Consider the following 11311-nt stretch of genomic DNA (forward strand, 5'->3'; position numbering starts at 1 on the left):
GTCGGATTTATCTTTGCCAGTGTCAGACTTCACGTCTGGGCCTTAATTGCATCATTCAGATTAATTAGGTTCCGTAATGCTTTTCGTTTATGTTGTACTTAAAAAACGACTAGTCGGTTCTTTTGTTTGTTCGTTTGGGAGTGTTCTACCGACAAAGCTTTTGGGTAATTTGAAGGAGCCAGAAGACAAAATATAAAACAAGGTTTATATATAAATACCGACAAAGAAAAATAAAAGCAGGAATTTGCAAGTCAGTATTATCTAAATGAAAATGCGATTTCATTGTCACATTGTATGTGTCATGGCGATGGAGTGGTGGTACTGTGACTTTCAGCTGCACCTGTTATATGGCGATAAATATTGCGATTCTAAAAAAAACAAAAACATAAAAAACAAGAGATTCAACACTTATTGTCATTGTTTATTATCGTTTGTTTCATGGTCACTCAAAATTTGACTTCTACCCAAACCGGAAATTTCGGATTGGAATGGAAAAACTAATTTGCCCTTCACAGCAGGCGTCTTTGACACCCCGTGGTTTGCTGTGTGAAAATGAAATGACTGTAACTGATATACAAATAGAACGGAGAAATCATAGTCATGCATCCGCAGAGAACGCTAAAGCCACGAGGAAACGGACTACCACTAACGGAGCAACAGGTGGAAATAAACGTGTCGACTGCTCAATCTAAAATACGCTGATGAAATAAAATAAAGTCTTTAATTGCGAATTCCAGTCAGTGATGTTTCGTGCGTTGCATTCCGTATTGTAAATATCCATCGGTCTCCAGATTTTTCAAATAGGTCAGGGACCGCGGAACCGGTATTGCCGGTATTGCCCGAGCAATACCAGAAATCGGCGAGAGGAAAGACATACATGAATGAGAAATCACTCCGCCGTAAATAAGCAAATAAGCATCATTTCAGATGTCGCTAGAACCCTCAGAAAGTGCTCGAGTTAAGCGGAAATCAGTGCCATTTTTCGAAATTTTCTCGGGGGGAGAACCCCCCCGAACCCCCCTACTGGGGCTCGGGCCGTAGGCCCTTCGCGGCGACGGCCTCCGGCCGCCGCGGCTCCGCGGTCAGTTATGGCCAAAGAGTTGGCAATACCAAGATCACGCCCGCTCCGCGGGCCCTGTAGGTATCCAATAGAAAAGGTATACTCTTTATCAACTACAAAAAAGAAAACAGAAAAACATAAGAAACAATGGCCAGTACGGGACGCAAAAACAGTTTTACGAGTGACTTTAAATCTCTTTAATAAATGATAATAAATTCTGAGTTCTTATCATACCGAGCCAATTTTCTGCATAATTCATGATGTTAAAAAGACAAATATAATTTCACATTTTGGCACATCGTAAAAGCACGCGCTAAGACACACGAGGCAGGATGTGGCCGCTTTTGCCAACAATTAGTTGGCACTCATCAGAGACAAATATCTGTAGATATGGGACGAACCCAGTGGTTCTATTTATCTGCCATCCTAGCAGACATAAAACAGCTGTCGTCATTTTCATTTAGTAGCGGGAAACTTATGTCTTATCGAATGAAATAACGCGACAAGGACAGCATTTATATGTGCTACAAAGGGGCGGGTCCAAAAGTTTAAAAAAGGGGGGCCAAGTCTAACCCGATCAACTGAGGATGGACGATCTCTGAGCGTCTAAATATAGATCAGCTTAAGGCTTGTCGCGCCCAGGCTTCAAGTAATAGGCCGAGCGGTGAAGCCGCCGCCAACCTTCGTTCGCCTTCTCTTCTGCCTTTTTTCGCCACGCTTTCAGGTTCTATTAATCCCAGGGTATATGGGGTCAAATTTTGAAAGCTGAAATGCTGAGAGATGAGATGTGAAATTTGAACCAGCTAATTAATGATAAAAACGTTTCAAAATCATGTAAGATTTATGTTCACCTCAATGCCAATCCTCCCCTTTTCAAATCTCTACCTCACACATTGTTTTACATAACTGCCATAGTTTGTTATTTTCGCATTTATCATCTTAAAAGAAAAATGCAGAATTTCGACAAGATATTTATTCATTATATTAATCTCGATTTTAGTTTACACCATAATGAGTGAAAAATATTCCTGAGAATAAAAATATTCAAGTGAATACTTTGAATGCTTTCATTTTTTACAAGATTCATTCAGATATTACTTATTCTTAAATTACAAATTTGCAAGTATCTAACAAAATTTTGGCAATAACACTCCCCTCCCCTGTGATAAAGTTGAAGGCATGGTATAATGAGCAATAAGCACCGTAACCTAATAATTTTCGAGAGAAAAAAGGTTTTACTGATAAATAACATTACATCCAAACTGAGAAAAACGACTCTGAATGAATATTTCTTCCTGTGTTACTGCATTTTTTAATATGCCGACAATTTTAAACAGACCAGTTGCCTTGTGGCTTTCAAATTTAAAATCCTTGAAGGGTATTCATGGCAACTCTCAGGTAGGCACTGACCTATCAAAAAGCACCAAATATAATTCTGTTGGTTCGAATGACAGAAGCCAAAAACCGGTTTATGAAACCAGTTTAGCAGGTGCAAATTATTTATGAAAATTCGCAGAATATTGAAAATCGCAGTACCTTAGTGCCTGTGAAATAAGTATGAGTAAGAAGGGAGCCAATCGCTATTAACTATCTGTAGGCTACATTCTTGGTCTTTTAACATTATCTATCATTTTACTTACTATAATACTTGGCAATACATTACTATTCCTGAAAAATAAAATGCAAAGTTCAAATTATTTAGAAATAGAAAAAAGACAGCAAGCTTTCTTTAGGAATTTAGTGATATAATACCCTTTTCAAACTAGACCCGGAACGCAGGGTTGACTGGGATACCTGAGGGATTGAATGTGCATCTGCAATTTGTTTGTGTTGTGACATGTGACATGTATGACAAAAGTTTTTCTGCCATAAAAACACCACCTTTGAATAGGATAAAAATATATGTATAATCGGGAAATACCCTGGGTTTCTGAGGATGTTTGAACTGTGACTGTTTAACATCCAAGTGGCATGCTTAACGTGACCAGAAGTGAACTGGTGACACTGTTGCCTTTAACCAGGTCATCGGCAGCCTCTGAAGCATGAAACTTAGACCCTGTTTTTTAACAGGGCAGAAAAAGGAGGTTTCTAAAATATGTCCTCTTGCATGAGAAAGAGATCAAAAGGCAACCTTTATGATGAAAGTGATTTTACTGCCATGCATAATAACCAAAATAGCCTTCCAGGTTAATGACCTTTGATCTTTGAAAAGGGATTGGAAATAGTACATTTAGGTTACAGAACAGGCTGTACATTTACTGAAATCTATAAATATTATAAACTAATAAGTTCCTTCAAATATAATTTATTTCCCTGGAAATTGGTTCCTTTTTTCTTTTATTACTCAGATTAAAGAAGATTCTACATTGTATCAATTTTCATCATTTTTTCATGTTTAATTAAAATTTCCCTGCTACAAGTGTGGGACAACAACCTTAGTGTCTTTCCATCACAGGTGGTTGAGTACAGAACATTGTTCTGGATGGTGCTTATAGACTATCAAGTCAAACTTTCGAACATGGGGTTTCAGGACTTGCAATAATATAGAGCAGAATTGCTTAAAAAAAATGATACCCTGTTCAGGAAAAGTGGTAGATATGTAAGTCTACATCCAAACCACACCCACCCCATCCAAAAATACTGTTCTGTACTTTAACTTTTTCATACAATAAATGAACCTTGGTCATTGTTATTGTTATTTAAAATATTTTGAAATCCTATTGTTTAAAACTTTAACATGTATTACATTTTGACCTGACCAGGTGTTAAGGAGCCACCTTTTCCCATCACCAATATAGATTATGGCATCATACACAGAATGTATAATCAACAACCAAAGTACAACATTACTTGCTGCAAAAGTATTTTTTCTTTTATCTTCCCTTGCAGGATCAACTTTCAATCAGAGCTCCCTAGCATAAAATCTCTCACATACATGGATGTAATATTTAAGGACCATTAAAAATATATTTGTCATGGCTACAAAATTAACATAGACCACCCCCTAATCCAAGCTTTTTAATAACAAAATGATGTATTCACGCTCAAGGGGAAGGCATACGTACATAGCTGTTAAAAAAATAAGGATATAAGTTACTCACGTCACGTTTCTCAGTTGTAGTGTATCAGGTAGAAGTCTTTTGTATAGTTTACCACATCTGGTGTGATGGACACGTTGAACATTGTGTCGGTTAGAAAGTCACCCCTTCGCACCCATTCGTCTTTGGAGGGTGTCCATCCCACATTGAGAACCGCCGATACTTGGTAGAAGTCATGGTTATGCTCTGGTCTCGGGCAGGTGATGCTGTAGGCGATCGGTTGACCTTTCTTGTAAGTTGAAAGATCAACTTCTGTTTTCCCTATCAGTTTCGAACACACGTCTTGCAAAGCACAGTCTTCGAATTTCAGTTGAAGATGCGAACCGTTTGGAAACATCTCCGGTGCGGACTCGGGTAAGGTCATCTTCCCGGAGATCGTGATGTTAGCAGAGCTCATGATTATCGCAAGAGAGCTGAACCTTCGGCGTTGTTCTTTTGGAAAACTGCAGCAAAAGTGACCATCGAAGCATGACATTCATTTGTAAATATTCCCCACAGTGTATTCTGGGATTACCACAGGGATACCGTTCTTTCTGTATGACCCCTTTAGTCGTGTAACCAGAAAGTCAGCTTCCTATTTAAAATTTGGCTTTATCACAATCGTTCTAGAAAGTAGTCAGGAGTTAATGAGTCAAATAACAATACTCATTTATAAAGAATCTGCAATGCATACCAAATGTCTATTTCTATGCTCCATTTTTGGGGGGCGAGGGGTCTTATTCAAGGGGCTTTCCCTCCTCCGTCATACCTTCCCTCCCCTTACTACCACATGAGTGCTATGGCAATTTTCACTTTGTCTTTAACACAATATTTTGTTTTCTTTTTTTTCTTTTTGGGGGAAGGGCATCTCATGATCTTATTTGAGGGACTTGCCCTCTGTCACACCCCCATTACCACATGGGGGCTGTGGAATATGAATATGACCTGCTTCTCATCCATCTATTTACATGTACACCAATAATTTGCGCATGCTAATGGCATGATTATTGTATAGGACATCTAATTTCCTATTTCAATGTTTCTATGTTGGCTCAAAGTGATGAAGGTACACCAGCCTTGACATCTGAAGAGGTTCACGGCAGAGAGGGCACTGAGGCTGAAAAAAATATCACAGGTCTAATTAAACTCATGGAGTTTTAACTTTAACATGTAGTTCAACTTAAAATCAACGGATTTCTCCACTTCAATGCACCAACCCATACTGATCATATGTAAACCAACCTAAATGCAGAGAGGGGTTATCATAGAAGTTAAACCCACAGACAAAATCATAGGCAGCAGGCCCGTTGCCAGGATTTTGAGCGGGATTTTTTTGGTACTTAATTTTTCCTTGATTATGTGGACCTTCCAGTCAAGTTGTGGGTTCTTCCAAACCCCCAGGCCTGGGCAGATAATATCACTAGCTTGGTTACAGCTGTTTCATTCTGGTAAACTCAATCAATCAGCTAACCAACTGCGATCTTGGATTGGTAGCCTAGCTCAGTCATGTGGGAAAGTGAGAAATAACTAGCAAAGGGGAGGATGTGGGAGGGACAGATAAAACCCTCTACACATGTTACCTGCAGGAACAAAGTTTTATTCAAAAATAGCAAAACATAAGGGTTGGGGGGGCAGGGGGTGATTATCTATAAATATCACTGGGGTCAGACAGAGCCCAAAATCAATACCAGAAAAAGGATAGAAACTTATGTAAAATTATACCAGAGCCTAAAATTTCCACCCAAAAGTAAAACCTTATTTTTTTAAACTTCTCCAATAAGTACCAATATCATGGAGGAACACTTGTAAATCTAGTTGGTAGTGGTACAAAAGTAAGAAGCATACAAGGGCATACAGAATGAGAGAACCATCATACCTTAGAACTACACCATTCAGTTATACAGTGCCAGCAAAACAGATGACCACAAGAAGTTGAGGTAATGTGCTTGACGTTTTCCAGGCAGAGCGAGCACTTTAAAGTTCCAGGCATGCTTTGGGGTACAACTGAGAGTTGTTCTTCTTTTCGGGGAAGTTCTGACAGCTCCCACTGAACCACAACACTTGAATCCTTGGATTTCTTTGAGGAATAAAAAAATTGTCAGAAACGTCATAATAGACTATGACGTAGTAAAACATTTCCCAGTGTCTAATGCGCACCTGCTTACAATCCACACAAATTTTCAGGGCCTTTTAAAAAAAAATTAAAACCTGCATATAATACACACCCCAATAGAAAAAACAACAACAAGAAACAACCAAAAAATAGATAATGCATGATGTTTGATGGCTCAGTGTGTACTACAAAATACAAATGTACAAATTGCTCAAATTACAAAATTACTTTATTTTAATTTATCAAACAAAACAAAATATTTATTAGGTGACTGCCTCCTCATAGACAAAAATGTCAAGAGTGTACAGCATCATAACAACTATGTAACTTTACCAGTATATTGTTGCATAGAATTTTGTTCATCATTACACCCTGTTAAGAGTCAAACACAAGCACACTTGCTATTTGTTTGTTAACTACACTAAGGCTACTGATATTTGGAACCTTGGCACATGCAAATTCAATATAATTCACAAGCTAAAATCAGTACTGTAGATGTTAAGTTGTGCTAATGCAAAAGCCAGTCTGCTAATAACATACCTGGTAAACCTTAAAGAGCAAAGTCACGGCAAGCTGTACTGCAGACAGATAGCCTAGGAGCCTGTAAGTTGGCCTTGATGCACTGTCCTTTAGAGTCCGCCTAACAAGAAGCTGTGCAATAATATTTTAAAAACTACTGTAAAGGACCTGCTTTGTCAGTCCAGTTAGCTCATCACTTAGGCAGCCTTCGGTCACAATCACTTTACATGATTACAGGATATTATTGGCAAAACAATAAATATGTTGGAACTGAAAGAAAAAAACATATTTTACAGTCTCCTACTATTACGAACACTAAATTACAGTCCTGCGGTTTTTGATAGGTAGAAATAGAGAGACTTGCCTGTATAGCACTGCAATACAAAACAATTAATAAAAACAGATTATATATGTGTATCATTAACATATAAAAAGAACTAAAAACATAAGAAATGACACCAGTAACATTTTCTTAAATTCTTGGCGAAAAATATAGCTCCCAATATCACTCTTCCTGGAATGCAAGTTCTTATCACGTCCATAACGTCATGAGGGAAGTGAAATCTATTTAGTCATACTTACATAGCTCACTCCAGTAACTCTTTTAGCAATGTGATAAAACACCCCTGTAAGGTAGAATACTGCAAGGTGGGCTCTGTGAAGAACTAAGAAAGTTACATAATAAGTACATATAAAAAGGACCTCCTGTTTAACTACAGAGTACAAACTGTAGAAAAAAGGGAATGAGCAAAGAAAAAGAAAAAAAAACATTATTTTTATCAGCTCCATCATCATCATTATTCAAGATGATATGGATATATACAGTACTTACATAAGATAGACTGCTGGATGACAGGAATATTGTCTTTCAGCCATATTCTCAGACCTTCGCTAGCAACTAAAATATAAATGAACTGAAGTTCAGCATAGCTCATATTACACACCAGAAATTATAAAGAAAAGTTTGAAGCAATATTATGACATAGACGCTTATATGACAGTCATTACCCTGAAACAATAACAAAGAGCCTTACATGGTGGCCATTGCTCTTGAGATTGTGCAAGGCTCCCTAGTCTCATCAGCAATTTGTTGAGCAGATATGGAGTGATGGTATGGAGAAAAACTTGGACTGCTCTTGCCTGCAAGATATATAGAAATTTATACCATGGCATATCAAAATTACAGTAAATCATGGCACAGAAATGCAATTGCATACCATATCAACTAATACAAACAGTTGTCATTGAACATGGAGAACGGCAATTGAATAATCGTAGTTCAAATGATGGATATTGCATATGGGTATTGAAATCAAATGTAAGAATTAAGTTAGCTCAGTAAAGTCCATTGCATCACTCACTGTAGTGCGAGGTATAGCTCTTTTACTCTGATCAACTTGTACAATATTACAATATTCTTCACCCAGTGTCTGGAAACCTGCAGAAAATGGCAAAAAACTGGATAACCAGTTTAACAGTTCTTCTGTTAAAGCTTATGACCAATCAAAAAAAAACTAGAATGGCTTTGTGACTATGATATCTGACTGAATGTGAGCATGAATGTGTGACCAAAACAGGAGCAAGAAGATGTATTAGGTCTACGTAAAAGACCTCTAATGTGTCTAGGCCCTATAATAAATAAACAGTAAGTTTGAATTGAAAAATGTTTTGCATGGACAAGTGATATTGCCTAAACCCACACTTTAGCTTCCTCCATATAGATGAATTCAAATTACCAAAGCTCTTACCACAGATAGTAGTTAGCCCAAAGTAGCAAACATCTGCCAAGACATCAAGTTCTTTCTTCCATTTAATCCAAGAATGCACCCCTGGCCACAGATATACATTAATACTATGAAAAAAGTACAGTTTCTATTCCGGGGGGGGGACTGTCCCTCAGATTTATCACCAATCATTTGTTTAAGGAAAGAAGCTTGTATTAAGAGTTATCGGTCCCCCCCTTGGGAATTTTGATCCCCCCTGGATCGGTCCTGTAAAAGTTAAAATAGTTAATACATATTGTATATGGTCTTGTGCAAATCCTACCTTTGAAATTTCTGAAAACCTGCCCGATGTTTTCACGGAGATAGCTGGAGTAATGAACATCTTTTTGGTTGGCTCGTACTAACTCTGGCTGTCCAGCGCGAGCGAACATATCAAAAAACACAGGTGAACAAAAGTTATTTTTGCATGATATAAATACTATTTCTTCTTCACTATTTCGAAAAATCTTGGCGCTCAAGAAAAGCCCAAGAAAAATGCGTAGCAGACATTCTCTCATCCGCCATGTTGGATAGCCATCAGTCAGCAGAATGTCTGTTGGCTCAGACTAAACTCAACAGGAAACCCGCATAGCATTGGATTCTAGCAAATGTGCCGGGGTATTGCTTCTTCTGTAACGCAGTCTTCATCTTTTGATAAGTAGGCACTTGAGTATTAAATATTGGTGGTTGGTCTCTACTCAGAGAGATTGAGACTGGGATATAAAAGTGCAAAAGATATAATAACCTTCTTATAATGAAAAAGTTATAATGTAAACGTTATTATGATTTGTCTGTATAAGGTCATGTCATTTATTATCGTGAGGATACCGTGGGGGGGGGGGGGGGGGGGCACTGATTCCTTTGGGTGTTGTCTCTATATAACTTGACCAAGTGCCAAATCAGACTTCTTGGTTCAACCGGTCTCGATTCGGGGGCAGTTACTTGGCATGCACAATCCAGGAGTCCAGGAATCTATGCAATCAAGACACCTGTATTATTTTACTCCCCATATATATTTGTTCCATGGATTCAGCTATATGAAATTTATCAAGTGCTTATATTCCATATTAAAAATATTAATAAAACGTCTTAATGCTATAACCGCTCATTCTTCGTCATCAACATCCTCGTTCATATCTGTTTCTGTGTCTTCCTCGCTCTCTTACTTTTCTCTTTTCCCGCGCTGCGCTTTTCTTGCAAGACGCAGATCGACAAGCCTTTTTCCTTCTTCTGCGTCATCTATACCATCAACCTTTATCTGGTTGACAACCTGGATTTAGTGCCTTCAGACTTCTTCTCAATAAATGTTTTCAGCCAATTCCTTACCCCCACTTTCTGACCAGCTTGTAGTTAATCTCTTGCTCGCGTTCCTTTGACATTGTCGTCGCCGTTCCTTCATTTGCCTTACTTTAGTTTTCTGGAGGGGGTGGGGGCACCGAAAATATGAGGAAAGCTTAAGAAAGGGCATGGAAAATTTGTTCCTCCTGAAGGGGGAGGGGGCAATTAGTTTTAGCCCTTACTTTTATCAAAATTGTCACCCCTTCCCCCCCCCCCTCGGGGTAATAAATGAACTTTCCCTAACGATTTAAGTAGCAGGGAGACTGAGACTGGAAACATGAACGACCCCATCCCCACCCCTCTCCCGACGTCTCTTTTGTAAGACGTCACCGCAAAGTAAAATCACATTATCCACGCTAGGATCTGTGACACTATCCGCCACGATACCTTAAATCACTTCAATACTTCAATGAACAAACCAAAAAGACCCTTAGAGAGAGATTGAATAGAAAACATTTTTTTAAATATGAACGCTGTGACAGGCGGAAAAAGGGGGAAAAAGACAAAAGGAGGTCTGGCTACTGAGTCTGTCATTCTCTACATGGGCAGCAGACGTAGGCAGCAGCCAAACGGTGTAGACATGGTTCTGCGCCGAATGTTATTTGAACAGGAGCTCAACAGTCGTCAGCAGTATAAATTGAATGGGGTTAGCTTCGAGGTGGTGGCGCTGGAGGAAACAGAATTCTAACATTAAGAACAACACAGCAGAATTAATCTATAATGCGGGAAGCCTTGATTGTTAGCTTTTCTCTTTCATCACACAGCTTTGCTATTTCTGGTACCAGTATCCATACTGGTATCTAGTTTATTTCCGCGGTTCGCGTCGACTGAACTACAGTAGAGTGGCCCAGAAGAGTTTACCAACAGATTCGAGACAAATAGTGGAGCAACAAGTGTACAGACGCGCAAATGATCCTGCCGATAATGTCCTTTGCGCTCGCCAAGGCTGCTGGTCCTCTGTGATGTACAGACAAACTCTGAATTACAACGCTGAAGATGAAGTGTGCGCTATAGCTTTACGAGTGATTAATAGGTACTGAAATTTCGCTTACAGGGTTGACTGGAATAGGAACAGGTAAAATGCAGCATAGCAAATCGGTCTGACGAAAAGGCGTGCTTCCCGATCTCGAAGCAGATTGAGATTCCATTTTTTCAGGGCTATAACGAGCACCTCAAGTCGTTAAATGAACTACAACGCTTACCCATTATGTGCCTTTTTTTATATAAATGTAGCTGAAAGCCTCACTGTGCTATGCTTCGAATGTCTATCGATCGGCCCCTTGGGATCGTGGGCTTATCCCCGATTGGTTTCGGTGGCCGATCGATAGTTATTCGGATCATGGTCTCGACTATGAGGTAACGGTCGACCTCTGCAATTTATTTTAGAGTTCTTTTTTTAAGAAATTCATGGACTAAAATTTAACAGGAGGCGTTTATTTAT

At 38.8% G+C, this 11311-nt stretch overlaps 1 protein-coding gene across 1 annotated transcript; it reads right to left on the reverse strand.

Annotated features, from left to right (window-relative positions):
- Positions 1 to 4781: 4781 nt before the first annotated feature.
- On the reverse strand, positions 4782 to 9095 carry LOC5512775 (peroxisome biogenesis factor 10). The gene is made up of 9 exons (XM_032382130.2): positions 8816 to 9095; positions 8518 to 8598; positions 8131 to 8207; positions 7804 to 7909; positions 7602 to 7667; positions 7352 to 7434; positions 6791 to 6901; positions 6014 to 6214; positions 4782 to 5254 (listed from the first exon to the last, which is right to left on the reverse strand). Exons 1-9 carry the CDS (start codon positions 9048 to 9050, stop codon positions 5180 to 5182), a joined length of 1035 nt encoding a protein of 344 aa, XP_032238021.2. The 5' UTR covers positions 9051 to 9095; the 3' UTR covers positions 4782 to 5179.
- Between the last annotated feature and the right edge of the window lie 2216 nt (positions 9096 to 11311).

The sequence above is a fragment of the Nematostella vectensis genome, chromosome 3, assembly GCF_932526225.1.
Source record: "Nematostella vectensis chromosome 3, jaNemVect1.1, whole genome shotgun sequence".
Taxonomy (NCBI): Eukaryota; Metazoa; Cnidaria; class Anthozoa; order Actiniaria; family Edwardsiidae; genus Nematostella; species Nematostella vectensis.